General features: G+C 34.7%; 2 protein-coding genes and 1 pseudogene across 2 annotated transcripts; 2 read left to right on the forward strand and 1 right to left on the reverse strand.

Annotated features, from left to right (window-relative positions):
* The first annotated feature begins 1,489 nt into the window (after nucleotides 1–1,489).
* On the forward strand, nucleotides 1,490–7,927 carry LOC123897539 (DNA-directed RNA polymerases IV and V subunit 2-like). The gene is given in 8 exon segments (XM_045948229.1): nucleotides 1,490–2,092; nucleotides 2,650–2,862; nucleotides 3,208–3,640; nucleotides 3,643–4,090; nucleotides 4,719–5,010; nucleotides 5,465–6,409; nucleotides 6,605–6,876; nucleotides 7,144–7,927. Coding segments are annotated over 8 exon segments (3,591 nt in total). The 5' UTR covers nucleotides 1,490–1,606; the 3' UTR covers nucleotides 7,646–7,927.
* Nucleotides 7,928–8,371: 444 nt separating this feature from the next.
* Nucleotides 8,372–12,088, reverse strand: LOC123897542 (phospholipase D Y-like). The gene is made up of 7 exons (XM_045948230.1): nucleotides 11,603–12,088; nucleotides 11,314–11,518; nucleotides 10,974–11,175; nucleotides 10,440–10,633; nucleotides 9,776–9,929; nucleotides 9,152–9,316; nucleotides 8,372–8,946 (listed from the first exon to the last, which is right to left on the reverse strand). Exons 1-7 carry the CDS (start codon nucleotides 11,748–11,750, stop codon nucleotides 8,485–8,487), a joined length of 1,530 nt encoding a protein of 509 aa, XP_045804186.1. The 5' UTR covers nucleotides 11,751–12,088; the 3' UTR covers nucleotides 8,372–8,484.
* A 1,926-nt stretch (nucleotides 12,089–14,014) lies between these two features.
* On the forward strand, nucleotides 14,015–17,864 carry LOC123895739 (annotated as a pseudogene).
* Nucleotides 17,865–18,423: the final 559 nt, after the last annotated feature.

Here is an 18,423-nt window from a genome sequence, read left to right on the forward strand (position 1 = left end):
ATTAAAATTATGTCCAATAATTGATAAGCATCATCAATTTTAAAAGTATATCATATCAAAATTATTGTTGACTATATTATTCATCACAAAAAAAATTTATGTCTTTCCTGATCAATGATTTTTTTCTACCGGATCATCTCACAAAATATTTTTATGTCTTTCCTGATCAATGATTTTTTTCTACCAGATATTATCACGTGTAATTTGAAAAGTTATTATCAAACTCAATTCTGCTAAATCAATTTTTTTTGCAATACAACCAAACACAACCATAATCATGTGACTAATCACAATTTAATATTAACCGGTGATAATTGATACAATATGCACTAGCAGACCAATTGTGATTTAAATTATGTCCACAAAGTGTTAAGCTCCATCAACTTTCATAGGAAAGATTTCATACGACAATTAAGCACTATCAATTTTCATTGCACAATTTAAACAATTAAAAACCAATAATCTCTTATATTATAAGCTTGCTAACATAAGCTAACCCTAAACCAAATTTTTCCCCCTCTCATTTTCTCTTTCTTTTTATTGCAACTTTATATTAAAAAAATACAGATTTGTCATCGAACCTGCATCCCTTACTTACAATAAAATCTTTCAACCGCTAAAACATGTGCTTCGATTATGAAAGAATTTAGCAATCATAATATGTTAACCCCGTTTTCAATAAATTTGAACGGCAGAATTAATCACAATTTTTATTTATTTATGGATGTCTACTTAAGTTTATGTTCTTGATTATGTCTTTAATTTTTTTTTAACCTTTAATTATCATCAATTTTTTAACCTTTAGTTATCAGCAATTTTTTTTATTAAGTAAACAAAACGACGGGGTTCCAAATTATTTAAAAAATATATAAAATATAAAATAAGCACATAAACAAATATAGAATAATTAGTCCATGAAATTTCCTATACTACTCTTATTGAAAATGCTCTTAGAATTTTTGTATTTTATTTTTTATTATTACATATTACACCTAATTAGACTCATGCACCGCATGGGTCAAAGTTCTAGTTAAATAGTACATATAATCAAAGTAGCTCTTATATATCGAGACGGAGAGAGTATAAATTAAAAAATAATCTAGAAAAGGGAAAGAAAAGGGAGAGAATTCTCTCCATTGATATAATGATACAGTGAAATCTCTGCCAATGATTCACTATTGGTCAAATGGATCCCACATAATTGGATGGCTAAGATCAACATTGGACACTCTCCCTTGGAAAATCCACCGGAGAGAATCTCTTCCCTGAAAAAACTATTCGATTCATTTTCCCAAACCCACAAGGGCACATGCGTCTTTCCGCTACTTTTCTGTCAGAAAACGAGGAAAGTAATCAACCAAACAACAGTGGGGACCACGGGAAACCACAAATTGGGGACAGTACTTTACCATAACACCCCTTAAAAAAGCAACTATTACCATTATATCATCTGATTAACACTGTTATTGAGTTAGCATCAATGTACAACTAGAACTCATTTCCACAACTTCACAAACTCTCAGAGTGAGAGAGTGAACTCTCTACTTAAACCCTAAAATCTTCACCGAAGCAAAATCATCGTTGAAAATTGAAATTCTCAACAACCATGGGTCACGTTGGTTCAAGCAAAGACGCACACAAGCTCAATATCAACGATGTTGATCTAGAATACGACACAGAAATGGAGGACATTGACCTAGACGAAGATCCATCAACGAATTCAGAAATCCTCAACGAAGTAGGTCCTGATATGGTGAAGTATTTCTGCAAAAAAGCTTCGGTGATGTTTTTCGACGAATATGGTTTAATCAGTCATCAAATCAACTCGTATAATCAATTTATCAGTTCTGGTCTTCAAGATGCTTTCAATTCGTTTGGAGATCTCGCTGTTACTCCTGGTTTTGATCCTTCTAAGAAAGGAGATAACGAGCATTATCGTTATGCGACTGTGAAATTTGGAAATGTAACCCTTGATCGACCTAAGTTTTGGTGTGGTGAAGGTAATGCTCAAGAGTTGAAGATGCTTCCGAGGCATGCTAGGTTGCAGAGAATGACTTATGCTTCTAAAATGAAAGTTGAGGTTCAAGTTCAGGTTAGCATTTTTTTCCCTCATTTCTTTAAGTTTTCGTGAAATTGATGAGTTATTGTGGTTTTGTTATAAGAAATTAAGTTATTGTGGTTTTGTTAGAGGTTTTTAATTTTTATTTTTAAGCTTTGAAATTTGTGGTTGGTTGGTTCTTATTTGGTGTTTCTGTGTTAAATGAGATTTTGAGAAATGAAAAATGATTTATGACATCCAAATTACTAGGAGGGCGGTTCCAAGGCCCAGCAAGCCTGGGCAAGGGCAGTTGCCCAGGCTCGTGCCAAAATTGTTGGTATTTTTAAGGGTTAGTTTAGGTCAACTGAGATTTTTAGGGGTTAGTTTAGGGCAAAACTTAGATTTTTTGTTAGACTATTTATATATTATGTCACATGTGAAATTTTGCCCAGACTCTATAATAATCCTGGCTCCTTGTTTGATTTATGTGTGTGATTTTGAAATGTGGGCGAGTTGTAGAAGATAAAAAGTAAGGGAGATTGATGTGAACACAATGGTGGTTGTATTGTGTGTATTTTGATGTTTGAATAACTCAACTGTGTTTATTACAGGTTTATATTCCGAAGAAGGTTCGGAGTGACAAATTTAAGACTGGGAAGGAGGAGTATATTGATAGGGAGATTATCATGGATGAGAAGAGAGAAATAACTATTGGGAGACTTCCTGTTATGGTTATGTCTGATTTATGTTGGATGAGTGAAGCTGAAAAAGGTGATTGTGAATTTGACCATGGAGGTTACTTTCTCATCAAGGGTGCTGAGAAGGTTAGCTATATTATTATCATTTACTTACATGCATTTATGACTTGTTTGTTACAGTTTTTATACATTTTAGGGTTAAATTGTTTTTATTCACGATTGTTTAAGTTTAATCCCTGCATAAGTTTTCTCAAATTTTAGTACTATTTTTCTTTAGGGACTTAAGGCACTCATTTTTGTAAAATGCTTTCAAAATAGGGACTAAAATTGAATACAGTAAAATTTATCTTAGAGACTAAACTTAAAAATTCGCAATTTATTGTAGTGCATTAATGTTTTATTTATTCTATATTATATCTTCACCATGTACTGTATTTCTTTGGTATTGTTTGTAAATTGCTTTTGTTGCAGATTTTTATTGCACAGGAGCAGATATTTCTGAAGAGGCTCTGGGTTTCAAATATTCCGTATTGGGCAGTTGCATACAAGTCACAGATGAAGAGAAATAGGATGGTTGTTAAATTGGTGGAAAATTCCACTTTTGAAGGAATTAAAAACGGAGAGAAGATGCTGACAGTATATTTTCTGTCTGTGGAGATTCCTGTATGGATACTGTTTTTTGCTCTTGGTGTCACTTCAGATAAAGAGATTGTTGATCTCATTGATTATGAAGTGGGAGATGGAAGAGTTGACAACATTCTCTTTGCATCCATTCGGGAGGCCGATGAGAAGTGCGAAACATTTCGCAGGGGAAAGAATGCACTTCTTTTCTTAGAGGAACGTGTAAAAGGTGTCCAATTTCCACCACCCGAATCTATTGACGAGTGCCTTGACATGTATGTCTTTCGAGCATTAAAGGGTTAAAAAGAAAGGCACGGTACCTGGCATACATGGTGAAAGTTCTCTTGCTGGCATATACTGGCCGCCGAAAAACTGATAACAGGGACGACTTTCGAAATAAGAGGCTTGAGTTGGCTGGTGAGCTGCTCGAGCGTGAGATTAAAGTACATTTTGCACATGCTCGGAAGCGGATGGGGAAGGCTCTGCAGAGAGATCTTTATGGAGATCGAGATGTTCGTCAAATTGAGCACTATCTTGATGCTTCCATTATTACAAATGGTCTCCAAAGAGCGTTTTCTACTGGAGCATGGACACATCCTTTTAAAAGGATGGAAAGGATTTCTGGTGTGGTTGCAACTCTTGGCCGAACAAATCCACTGCAAACCATGGCTGAATTAAGAAGAACAAGGCAACAGGTTCAGTACACAGGAAAAGTTGGGGATGCTAGATACCCGTAAGTTACTTTTAACTGTCCATTTTAGTCTTTCAGTTGTTTGTGTGGTGGGTGAAGTGTGTCAATAGAAAGTTTAAATCAGCATCATACTAAATCGTATAACTAATAATCCTTTTTTTTTTGCTAATATAACTAATAATCCTAAACACATTAAACATGTGAAATTCCCTTGGAGTATTACTACCAACCGGAAAACCAAAACTAAATCAAACTACCCACCGTCTTATCTTTAAAACTCGCGGTTCATCAATTCAATACTCTATAGTGCTGCCTGTGTAGACTAGATGCTGATATATATTATGGTGACTATCTTGGTCTCTTCAATTTCATATTCAGTACCAGCTTCTCTAAAGTGCCTTTATTGTGGGGGATATATCTGTAAAATTAGTAAGTTCTGATTGAAATGGTTGGATAAGAAATCTTGTTGAAATCTGTAATCTCTTCATTAGCCATCACTGTCACGAGTATAACTTTATAAGTATCAACTTCCCAAACATTTACAGGGATTGATCTGGTCTCTGGCATTGTCTTATTAGCATCCGAAATATGCTGTTTTTGTATGCTTGATCTGCTTTATTATAAAAATTTAAATGCTTTCATTTATTTTAACAGAAGTTTATGGTTGCAGGCATCCTTCACACTGGGGGAAGGTTTGTTTCCTGTCTACCCCTGATGGTGAAAATTGTGGACTGGTAAAAAATTTGGCTGTCACAGGAGTGGTAAGTACCAATGTGACAGAACCGATACTTCCTCAGCTGTTCGATTGTGGAATGGAAGAACTTGTTGATGATACTACCACTGTTCTTGGAAGAAAAGACAAAGTCTTCCTAAATGGGGACTGGGTTGGAATTTGTTCAGATTCCACATCATTTGTAACAGAGCTACGAAACAGAAGACGGAAAAATGAATTGCCTCATCAGGTTTACTTTTGTTTATTCTCTTTAAGCTGACTGTCTATTCTACATTTGTTTTATTTTATACTATAATTTATAGCACTTTTCATTCGAACCATGGAGAGAATCCATGTAGTGGAAAAAGGGTGTTGTTGTATGCTATTTTATACTGTGTGTTCTCTGCTGTCTTTCAATTTACACCTGTGTGTTCTCTGCTGTCTTTCAATTTACACATTTGTCGATAGCTAGCCACCATTTTTGTGTTATGTTTCCAATTTTGGTGAACCGTCCAATGAAGAATAAGAGGAGAGCAAATGACAGAGCGCTTTGCAGAGATAGTGCATATAGAATTGTGATTTTTGTGTTATAAGCAGTCTATTATTGTGTTCTCTTATACTTTTTAGTAACTAGTAATTGCAATAAAATTGTGATTTGGTTTATTTTGTTTCTTTTGAGTCTAATGTTAATAATTTCTATTTAGGTGGAAATCAAAAGAGACCAAAATCAACGAGAAGTGCGTATATTATCTGATGCGGGAAGGATTCTCCGTCCACTCTTGGTAGTTAGTAATCTGCTTAAGATTAAAGGATCTAAATCGGACCATAAATCTTTCAAGTCCTTACTGGACAATGGCGTGATTGAGCTGATTGGTCCTGAAGAAGAAGAGGATTTCAAGACTGCTTGGAGTGTTCAGTATTTATTTGGCAAAGAGGGAAAGTCTTCTGTGAAGTACACGCATTGTGAGCTGGATATGTCATACTTGTTGGGCCTAAGCTGTTCACTTGTTCCATTTGCAAACCATGACCATGCAAGGAGAGTGTTGTATCAATCCCAGAAGCATTCTTCACAGGCTATTGGCTATTCTACGACTAACCCCAATATAAGAGTTGATGCTTTGTCTCACCAATTATTTTATCCTCAAAGACCACTTTTTCAGACAATGGCATCTGATTGTCTTGGAAAACCTGGATATCTAGGTACAAGTAAAGTTCTTCCGAAGTCTGAATTCTATAATGGGCAGAATGCAATTGTGGCTGTCAATGTACATCTCGGATATAATCAAGAAGATTCCTTGGTGATGAACCGTGCTTCTTTGCAGCGTGGTATGTTCAGATCTGAGCACATAAGGAGTTACAAAGCTGAAATTGAAAATAAGGAATCTTCTGATAAGAGAAAGAAACCTGAAGACATAGTAAACTTTGGAAAGATACAGAGTAAAATTGGTCGAGTTGATAGCCTTGATGAGGATGGCTTTCCATTTGTTGGTGCGAATTTGCAGAGTGGTGATATTATTATTGGGCGGTGTGCTGATTCAGGGACAGACCACAGTATAAAATTAAAACACACCGAAAGGGGTTATGTTCAAAAGGTTGTGCTGTCTTCTAATGATGAGGGGAAGAATTTTGCGACTGTTTCGTTAAGACAGGTAACTGGTGGAACCAAAAACTATTTTAATGATAATGCATGTTGCCTTGTGGATAAATTTTTATGGGTTACTTCATTGGACAAACATACTGAACATGGATTTTAATTTACGTTTCACAACTGAAATGAACATTGGACAAACATACCGAACATGGATTTGTATTTGATCACTAAGAAAAGCTATTAAATTTTGCAGGTTCGAAGTCCTGTACTTGGAGATAAGTTCTCCAGTATGCATGGACAGAAGGGGGTTTTAGGATTTCTTGAGTCTCAGGAAAATTTTCCTTTCACAAAACAAGGTATTGTTCCTGATATCGTCATAAATCCACATGCATTTCCCTCGCGACAAACTCCTGGGCAACTCCTAGAAGCTGCTTTAGGAAAAGGTATTGCTTGTGTTGGTTCACTGAGAAATGCTACTCCTTTCTCCACTTCCTCTGTTGAAGCAATTACTAACCAGCTTCACAGGTAATGTTTCATGACTTGTTTTGATTTAATTACAATTTAGGTTACTTGTATTTTACGTCGTTATAGAGGAAGAATTTGTATTTCAATTTTTTGATCTTGCTTACTTTATGACTATGACTTGTTATAATGCTTTCCCAGTTGTAGATCCTTCTTTTGGCATTTGCTACAGGCTCACTTTAAATTTAGGAATTTCTTTCCAAAGTTTCACTTTTAAGTTTCTATTTTTTGTTGCTGTACTGAACCCCATTTACGTTCCACACATGACAGAGCTGGCTTTTCAAGATGGGGGAATGAACGAGTATATAATGGGAGGACTGGTGAGGTGGTCCGCTCACTCATATTTATGGGGCCAACATTCTACCAGCGATTGCACCACATGTCTGAGGACAAGGTCAAATTCAGGAACACTGGTCCAGTTCACCCACTGACTCGACAGCCTGTTGCTGACAGGAAGCGATTTGGAGGTATCAAGTTTGGTGAGATGGAGCGTGATTGCCTGATAGCTCATGGTGCATCGGCCAACCTATACGAACGACTCTTCACCCTGAGTGATTCATCACAGATACACATTTGCAGTAAATGCAAAAATGTAGCAAATGTGATCTTGCGACCAGTATCTGGTGGCCGGAAAATTCGAGGTCCCTATTGCCGTTTCTGTGAGTCAGCTGATGATATTGTGGTGGCCAGTGTTCCATATGGAGCTAAATTGTTGTCTCAGGAGCTGTTCAGCATGGGCATCAACCTCAAGTTTGAAACTGAGCTTTGCTAGTCTTTTTATTATGTCGCCTCTCTTATGCTTTCCCTAGACTATAGACTTTTGAACCCCGTAAATATCAGTTTGGTTCCTGGATGTTGTTTTGTTGATACCAGTTAGGAGTATTTCATGACAAGCATTGTGATTTTCTTGAATGCCTTTGCATTTCTTTTCGTTTGAATTGTTTAAACTTTTAAAAGGAATGTCCAATGTCCATACCTGGAAGCTTCTTTCCCAGGAAATTCATGAATGATGAACTGCTGGTTAGTTGGGATTGCCCAAAATTAGTTTTCTATCTTCTTTGGTTTTGATGGTTATTTATTTTATTTTTACAAACAAAAGTAGATATTTTGCATATTTGTTTTGCAGGAGTTGGAAATTGGTAGCAGTTGAATCTGCAGTCAATATTTTTATACTATATAGTTGGAAACTGGTAGCTGCTCAATATTTTTATATTGTTATAGATTAACCGTTAATAAATCTAAAATTATAAAAGCAATGATATAATGTACCAAAAAAATAAAATAAAAGCAATTTTATAGTTATAGAAAAAATTGTATCATTATGATTACTTTCAAGTTTAATTATTTGTACTATTAATTCCTGTAATTCATCAATGGTTTTGGTTTCTTATAATTAATTAATAGAATTAATAAGTCCAGAGTCTTTTCATCATTTTTGTTTTTATTCTAAACTATAAAAAATTTGTTTTGGTGAAAAACACCATCAAATTTTTATAACTTATTGAAATAATATACTAAAAATAAATCTTATTAGATTAATTTAAATCTATCTTCTACTAATCCTTGGGAGTACATTGGTTTATTCAGTTTTTTCTTTCATTCGTGAGATATCTATTTGAAACTAGAAATATAGGCTCTCTCTAGCTCTTGAACATGAACAGCATATGGCGAGTTCCAATCAGCATTAAATATTTCCCTAAGTTGAGATACAACGGCAGTGTTGTATGTCCCAAAACTAACACCTGCTGTAACATAGAAATAGTCCCATACAAGGTTACTTGTCCCAATATGAGCCCTTACATTACTAACTACATATTTTCCGTGATTGACTCTTGTAAAATCAGGATATAAATTTCCTGTACTATTTCCACCCTGAATGGCAGGTCCTGTATTGTTGAAACCTGGTACCACGTAATATTTGATCTCAACTTTACCAGAACATTTGTTGTATTTGGAAGAAGAGCATAGATTGTTGGTGTAGAGAAGATATTTCAAGTACTCATCTGTGCTATTGATGAAGTGTGCCCAATATGCTACCAGTATCTTTACTGTTGCATGCTTGGAAAACACAACCTGTTTGTTCAGTTGAAACATCAAAAGAAAATGTCACCCTAGATAATTCAATGTCAGTGTAAAACATTTTACTCTGACAGTGTATCAAAATTAATTTCTAAATTTTGTACATAAATGAAATTTTAGACGTTTAACAAAGAGAGAAAATAACAAAAGACAATAACTCAATGAATATGCAAAGAATACTTGAAGTTAGCTCGGTTACCTCTGATATTGCAGACGATAAAGATGACCAGAAAATTGTTTGGTCTGTAAATTGTGACTGACCTAACCAGTCCATGGTATTGATTCTAACTGTCTCCCTTGTTCCAACAGATTTAATTGTATCAATCCATGCCTGCTCATCACTCTGATAACTGCCAAATGATAGCTGCAAACACCAACAATACTAAGATTCAATGAAGACTGGCAATATTTATTTATTTAAAATTGTAGAGGAAAAATGATGATTAATTGCAGGGTATAACCATTCGTTTCTAGACTCAAACTAAAGGGTATAATCACAAAAACCACTTCAAAATAAAACGACTTAATATGTTTGCAATATGAACATAAAGGGTGGTTTAGAGATTTCAGGTTTATCTACTAACTAATTATATAGGACACTAAGAGCAAATTTGATGATATGAAGGCAAATTTGACCCTTCCAATCTAAGAGCCCTGATAAACCAATCTCCAATTCCATGAAAAAAAGCATGATAACTAAATAATCAAGCTTTTGATTGTAGCACAGTATCAAAATTATTTAAATAAGCTTGTGCTTCTATGTAACTGTAAGTCAACCATTTCTGATGCATGTTACCATACAAATTGTTAAAATAAACATTACCTCTGGGGGAGCAAAGGAGAGATAATTGACTTGGGGAAGCTTTGTTGAATAGTTACTCCCAGGAGTTTGAATTGAAGCTTCAAACATATAAGGGTCAGACAGAATAGGATATCCTGCAACGTGAGGTGTCTTCACATATTGAGGAAGAGGTGACCTGTGACACAGTTAAATATGGTAATAAATAAAAATTCAAGAATGTTAATGCTTACTTTACTGCTATGTAACAATCACACTTCAGATTGAAGATGTGTCCGTTGTTCTAACACGTGTCGGCACCGTCACAGGTGTTCACATTCAATTGCCCCCATTTTCTTAAATTATTGTGTCCGATGTCCATGTCGGTGATTCATAACTTTACAGTCATCTATTCATAGTTGCTTGTGTAACCACAAAAAGTGAAGTACCTGCTTTTGGAAGTATGCTTTATCTCATCTCTCATGTTTTCTCATGTTAAACATCATGCTTACGTCTGCATTTTAATTTATATTGATACACTCATTAACTATTCTCTCTTCTCACAAACATCAGAATTCAATTGAAGGAAATTTCATAGGCAAACAGTAGGAAATGATACATGAAGGCAGAAAGTCTCACCAAGTAGCAATTTCTAGTTGAGAAACTAAGCAAGCTTATTTTTATCACAAGGCTTGGATTCTAGACTTACTTGCACCTATCTCTAGGTTGGATGAAATGTGACCAACAAGGAACCTTTCTTTCGACTTGCCACTGTTGATCCATCACTGTTTTTGTGTAAGCTGAAGAATTGAGAGATGCTAGTGTCCATAAATTGTTAAAGTAGACCTCAACTTTTTTAGCTATTCCAGGACAATCAGCAAGATAAATTCCAACTTCCTTGACCTAAAAGCAAGGAAGTAATAAGAAACGAGTCAAGTATCATTGGTTGAACAGATATTAGATTATACTAAACAACTGTTTGGAATTGTTTATTTGAGTACATCTTCTAGGTTGAGCACTTGTGAGATTGTTTCTGAGAGCTTATGAAAATAACTCATGACATGCCCATAAGCTGTCCAAGATAGCATATGAGAACAATTTATTTTATCTTTGTGATATAAATAGCGTATACATAAGCACTTATATGATAAAAGTTTACATAAAACAATTATGAAAGGTAATAGCCAACATAAAACAAATGAAACATAGATCATGTTTGTGATGAAATCAATTACTTAATTACCTGTGTAAGAGATTTCCAGTCATTGTTTGCAGATCCAATATAGACATCCCTATTATCAGAAATCCAAACTTTGGCATGGACAATACCAGAGCCCCACCAATCCTTCAGTAGCAAAGTCACATTCATAACATTTGGCCTTCCAGAAGCAAGTTTGGATGGTTCTAAAGTAAATGTTGGATAAACACCAGAATGAGACAGTAACCTACATCAACTCCATATGAAACATACAACAAGAAATTAACATCAGAGACATCAACTGATCAAAGTGTTCATTCAGTGTTCACGATTCAATTCAAGCTTAACAATAACCATTAAACTATTAAGCAAAATCGAAACGCACCTAATATTAACATTACGGTCTGCAGCATCATCTAATGCTTGATAAACTGCAGCACCTTGATGAACACCAAATTTATGCATCTGATCTTGAGAATAACCGTAATCACCAGAGCGAGGATCATCAGGCGAAGCTAGTAGCTGCCAGTACTGAGCAATAACATCAAGTCTACGAGTTGAGTTTGCAGCCATCCAACGGAGCACATCCCCTATAATATAATCCAATCCAACTCAATTACAAATTTACTAACAACTAATTACTAAAATTTATCGTAATAAATACAAAAATATACCGGTGGAGAGTACTCCTGGAACATGGGAGAGGTGAGGCATATCGGTCGGGATAGATTGCACTAGCCATGCTTTACAAGATGAGGTTGACTCACAAAATTTGTTTAAGCTCAATAACGCCAATAGAAGAATTATCACACTGCATCTCATGATTTTATTACTATATAGTCACTGACTAAGATATAGTAACTCTAGAAAGCAAAGTAACAGATGCAGACATGATGCATGATGAATGATGGTGATGATGATGATGATGATACAGATCACTTGATTTGCTTAACTTGTTTGTAAATTGTAACTATATAAATTTTGACATGAGATTCCAATTTGTTTTCTAAAATAGGATCTTCTTGGAATATACTATTGGAAAGATCTGTCATATGCAGTGCAGTCCACAGACAATTCCAAAGCAACATTAATTACATAGTTGATATTGCCGCAGCTTTTTTTTTTTTTTTGTTAACACTCCTGTTGCTACAAAATAGGGCAATTTATTTGGAGTTTGACTTGGATATAAATACTGTAACGAGAATTTTTGGATGCTTCCTAATCGATTTTATTTTAATTGAAGAAGTTTAGCTATTTCGGTAACATAGTACAAACAAATTACATTCGGGTTATGTTCCACATCTCGACAAGAATGTCATGATACACGATAAAATAGTTTTACACAAACAAATCAATCAGCAATAACATTTTTTTTTTTTTGGTGAAAAAAACATTTACTTTTATTATAGATAATTTTAAAATTTAATATATAATAAATGACATACTGATGAGATATTTTCTTTACAAAAATAATGAGATCAGATGGTTTGGTATATGGGGAAAACAATTTATGATGATGAAATAAACAATTTATCAGGACGACCCTCAAATGGATTGTGGAAATCCGGTACATCTAGGAATGACAATCGGTAGGATATGGGTAGAATACTATAGTATTCATCTCCATACCCACGGATTGGAAAAATACCCGCACCCATTCTCATACCCGCGTGGGTAACAACTTTTCTCCTCGTCCCCATACTCATACCCGTTACCGCATTTTTACTAAAAATAAATTGATTAATTATAAAATATCATATAATTTTAATAGAATTAAAAAAATTTCAAAGATTTTATTATTGACTCATGAAAATTATAAACAAAATTATTACTAACCTTATGTTAAAGTTCATATTTATGTTAAATATTCACATTATTTTTGTATTATGTTATAAATAATTTTTTTATTAAAAATATGTAATAGTTTAATAGAGTTGTATTGTTTAAAATTGATTTATATATATTATTATATAATAATATAAATAAAATAAATAAATAAATATTATGTGGGTATGGGGCAGATGGGTACTAAGGTACCCATACCCATACCAGTTCATTTTTGTGGGTAATTACCCATACATGTGTCTGTACCCAAAATGCGGATTTTTACCCTACCCGTTGTGCATAATTTTTGCGAGTATCCTCTAGATATGAGTCAAATTGTCATCCCTAGGTACATCATCAACCTCCACCTCATCGTCAACCACTTGCTCCGCCTCCGGCTCAGGTTGAGCCTCATGCATGTCTTCATCATCATGTCGCTCAAGATCCAAATCTTCATCTTCATCAATAATGCGCTCAGGCTTTGCTTGGCGCTCCGCCTCCCTGTCTCTCATAGCAGAGGAGCTACTCCCTCTAACACGCCTAACTAGCTTATTTATTTTATCCATATCCACACAATAAAATTGCAGTAGTTCAATACAATCACGTAACTGCAAAAACCAATTCATAAACAGAACTTCGAAAATCGAAACAACATGAGTAATGTTCGCCAACCATAAAGTGAACAAACCGAGTCGCACAAAAAAAAAAAGCAAAAAAAATGCGAGAAACGATCAAATGGGGGCTTACCTCATATCAATCTTCACTTCCTTGAGGATTTCGACCACAAACAAGCAAGAATCAGCCGCTTTCATTAAGATTTTGGCATTTTCGGATTTGAGAATTTGTTGGGAGTTTTTTTTTCATTTTTTAGTAACTACAAAAATGGGGGAAGAAGTTTTTTTGACAAAAAATGGGGGAAGAAGTTAAACACGCGTTAAATATAAGGAGTGTTCGCTTTCTAGAAAGCGAGAATAACTACAAAGATGTTCGTTGTCTAGAAGACGAGCCTCTGAGTGTATTTTTTGAATAGGGTGGATGTTTCTAAATAGTCATTTTTTATACGCTTGCTTCCTAGAATGCAAAGATGAGTACTTTGATTATATAGGGGACCAAAATATATGACTTTTAAAATAGAGGATGAAAACTTTAAAAAATTGAAAATAGGGGATATAAAACCCTATTGCGCCGTTCACTCACGTCATTCATTCATTCATTCATTCCCCATTGCGCCAAAATCGATCATCACTCTCTCTCTCAACCAAATGAAAAACCCTCGCTCTCGGCATTCTCAGCCGCCGCAAAAACCACCACAACGTTCCGATGTATTGGCTGCTTCGCCTCCTCCGTCTCTTCATCCTAAAGGTAAAAACAATTGGGTTCACCTTATCCTTCTCTATTTGAAAGAAACGGTGATGGGCGTTGCTTTGTCTCTCTGGTGTATTCTGGATGGTTGGGCTAACCTTATCCTTCTCTATTTCGACTTCCAAATCTGGTGCAAGGAATATGGCAAAACATACCCTTCGCTAAAAGAGAAACTCTACAGATTCAGTGTCTTCAAGGAAAGATTTGAACGGAATGCCTCAATGCCCAACGGTTTCGGTGATCGAACAGCAGATGAATTGGAGCACCTTTTACCTTTTGGCAGTTATGACGATGATGGCAGCGAAGAAGAATTCTTTAAAAGCTTGCACAAGAGAGTTGGCAATACATATAGAGTATATGAAGAGAATAATAAGGTTTTCGTTGATTGCTCCGGCCCCAACACCTTCCGTGGTTCTGACATTGAAGAAGAAAAATTATTTGAAAGGTTGCGCAGGAATCCTGGCTCTACATACCGGGTGTTTAAAGAGGATGATGACATCTTTTGTGTTGAATGCTTTAGAAACTAGGGACTTTGTTTTATCCATTATGTTACTTTTTACTGCTACTTGTTTTGAGGAACAACTTAAGGGGTATTTCAATTTTAATCTCTCTTTTCTTCAACTATTTATAAATCTATATACTACTATTTTTACATGTCGTTGTGAGACTGTGTTGAGAGATTTCTTATGGTGTTCATTGGCTGCTTTATAGTTTATATATACCTTTTAGTTTGTTAGTTAGAACCCTGTGTGTGTGGAATTGGTAATGAATGAGGGGAAGTGCTTGAAGAAGTTAATCTCTCTAAACATTAACATTGAGTGAGGATTTTGAAAGATTAAACTTTTTGTTAATTTTGAGTGTTATTTTTTAGTAAGATCTTCTAAAAAACAACTAGAGACGTCAATGAACAGAAAGAAAAAACCAGTTGAATTTGACCAATTGATTTTTAATGAGAAATCCTGCCCCTTTAATTATTAGCATGCTTTATGTATTGAAGTTAGTGAGACCAAAGTAGTTCGTAGTTCATAAGTTCTGACCAATTGTTGTGAATAACCGATCTGAGTCTTCTCTTGTCATTGCTGTGATTCTCCATACCCAAAATTGAAACTAGCTTCTTTCTCTTAATAGCCCGAAGGCAAAAATATAAGTTTCTAATGTTGGTGGTATGTATACTGAGTTCTCTTTATGAAGAGGATAGCTTAGTCAATCATCAAAACAAAAGTCTTTCTGTTTTGGTTTTCACATCCTTTGGTAGTATGACAGTGAAGTTCATATCATGACAGTCACAAACATATCCATATCAGTGTGTTATTGCACACTATTAATGGAGTGTGTTATTGCCGACATAACGAGCTAGTTAGCATTCTTAAGTGTGGAAGACGGGGCAAGTTAGCATTCATTTTTTTCTCATAGGCTTATCCCTTCATTGTGTCGTTGCCTGTACCCCTCGACTTCGTTGTTGTTTGAGTCTCAATGCCATGTTCAATTGTTTGAGTCACAATACTTTTTCTCTTACTCTGCACCAATCGACAAGAGAGGCAGGCCCATTCAAAACAACAACAAATCAGATTTTCTTCGCCATCAAGAAGAGGGATTGCTAGAGGAGGAGAACGATAAAGGAGCATACTCAGAAGTAGAGACTAATGAATCAAATTCTACTACCACAGATGAAGAAGATACGGACACTTCGGTATGACCCTTTGCTTTGTTCCTCGTTCGTTTGTTTCATTGAAATTGGTCCTTACAATTAATATGTACAGTGTTTGAATTTAGTCCTTATGTCACTACTAATGGTGGAAGACTGAAATTTAAAAAGTGGAATATTTTCAGTTGCAGGACCAAAGACATATATTTAAACCTTATTTTATTATTAATTCACTATTGTTGTTGTTGTTGAGTAGGATCAGGAAGAGGTAGCAGTGATTGAGAAAGATACTTATAGGCTGGCTGTTATCAACATGGACTGGAACTATGTGAAGGTGTGCATGTCAAGTCTAATGTGATGTTGATGTAACAAATTTTTAATTTAAATGCTAATAGTTGTAACATTTGGTTTTGCGAAAATGTTGTGAATATGAATTTATTTATTTTTGGTTGTAGGCTGTTGACATGTATGTGGTATTCAATTCATTTGTCCCACCTAATGGAATGATCAAATCGGTAGCTGTTTATCCAATTCAGTTTGACCTTCAACGTATGAAAGAGGAGGATATTCGTGGACCTGTTCTATCCGATATTGAAGATGAAAAAAGTGATGAAGGTAACAATGATAGCAGTGAGACTGATGATCAGCTTGATGAAAAAGCTAGAAAACAAGACATGTATCGTTGTTTGGTCTATTCAGGCAATGGTTCAGATGAAGATGCTGAACATGATGTTGGCCAAAAGATGGAGGTGACCTTCCATTCAGGATTGGAATGTGTAAATAAAAAATTAATGGAAAAGAAGAATAAAAGATCATTTGGAAGCATCTCTGAGGAAAAGGCGTGAGAAAAAGAAGGCCAACAAAAATAAATTGAAGTGTTCGTCAGATGATGATGATAGTGATCAACAAGCAATTGAGGAAGCAGACGAGTTCTTCATTGAGGAACCTTGTGTTAAGAAGAGGAAGAAGGCACAATGTAGTAAAAATAACAAGGATCATAATAAGCTCCAATATATGGATATGGTTGTAGTTGACAAACCAAGCAAAGAAGAGCTTGAACTATTGCTTGCTGATGACAAGGGGACAGAAACCAGTCTCAAGGGATACAATCTAAAATTTAAATAAGGGAAGGACAAAATGGGGAAGGAGAATGTTATTGATGAGGGTAAAGTACCAAACAGTACATATAGTGATGATCCACGTTTTGCACGTCGTTTCGATCCTGACTATGCTATTGATCCCACCGATCCGCAATTTAAAAGGTATTTTCTGTGTTCAATAAATAGTGTATTGTTGCTTCTGTTAAAGTTATTACAAGCAGCTGATAACACAACTTTAATTAATTATTAATTAAATAAATACTACTAATTTGTCAGTTACCATGTTTTTACTTTTTATTGCTTACACCTATATTCGGTTCGGCTTTTCTATATGGATCAATTCACTTAATATCCATCCACCATTGATGAAAACATCGATGGTTTATCTTGTATGCACACACATGTATAACAAATCATGTGTGTTTAGTATTCACTTTAGAGGACTCAAATCCATTCAATACCGGTTGTTCTGGTACTATTTGTTTAACAGGTGACATTGAAATGCAATGTATTTTCTGCAGTTCAAGATGCTTGTATATGAAGTTTTTCATTTCATAATGAAAACTCACTTTTAATTGTGGATGTTATTAGGAGTGCTGCAAATGCCTGGCATCAGCTAGCACACAAGCACAAGAAGGGTCAAATGGAATTTTCAGTTCCCAGAGAAATGAAAATGTCTTTTGAAGATTCTGGCAATGGCAACATGATGCAGAAGGATAATAAAGATAAAGATGAGTTATCATTTCTTGTTAAATCGGTCAAGATGAAATCAAAGCAAATCCTTGATGGTAAAGACAAGGAAAGATGGAAAATCACAATTTAAAGTTGCGGAGTAAAAGAGGCAGCACTAGTTCTCTCAACCTTGTGCTCCAACTCCAATCAAGAATGTTTTCAATCCAAATAATGTTTTTCTTTTGTTGCAGAAGATGTGGTAGATGATTTAATAGTTTTTTTGTTTTTTTTTTAAGAATTAAATTATAGTTAATCTATTACCTTTTTTATAAATTTATTATTTCATCTTTTTATTATTGCAGGAGACAATTTTTTTTGACAGTAGTAAATTAATTAATTATTCTCCGGTCAATTAAAATAGTAGAAAATTGATTATTCAACAAAACTATTTAATAAAAATAACTCTAATTACCTATAAGAGTAACTCAATTGGTAAGTTCTAAGATATTATTGAAAGGGTTGGGTTTCGAACCCTATATTCTCCATGTCACCGTCACCACACTTATAGTGTGTGTAGGTCTAACCCCACCAGACAATCGAACACACAAAAAACAATCTAATCTAATGTATCTATCTAACTAATTGAATTAATTCACACTAAAATTCTTGAATAAAATGTTAATTTAAATATTAGATTAATTCTTAAAGAAATGTTAATTTAAACAAGGGTTTGCTACAATAGACCCACTAATTTTTATGGTCTATTTTAGCAAATAATACCTTTTCACTTGAACAAAAAATTCTTCTTTTATTTTTTTATTTTTGATAAATAAAAACTAAGGGGCATATATGTAATTTATGATTTTTTTTTCTTTTCTAACTCTTCAATTCT

This window comes from Trifolium pratense, linkage group LG7, assembly GCF_020283565.1.
Source record: "Trifolium pratense cultivar HEN17-A07 linkage group LG7, ARS_RC_1.1, whole genome shotgun sequence".
Taxonomy (NCBI): domain Eukaryota; kingdom Viridiplantae; phylum Streptophyta; class Magnoliopsida; order Fabales; family Fabaceae; genus Trifolium; species Trifolium pratense.

Coding starts and splice junctions, on each gene's coding strand:
- LOC123897542 (XM_045948230.1), bottom strand. CDS start 11,750: ATGAGATGCAGTGTGATAATTCTTCTATTGGCGTTATTGAGCTTAAAC. Junction 11,519..11,602: donor TCCAGGAGTACTCTCCACCG/GTATATTTTTGT, acceptor ATTATATTATAG/GGGATGTGCTCCGTTGGATG. Junction 11,176..11,313: donor GACCGTAATGTTAATATTAG/GTGCGTTTCGAT, acceptor GAGTTGATGTAG/GTTACTGTCTCATTCTGGTG.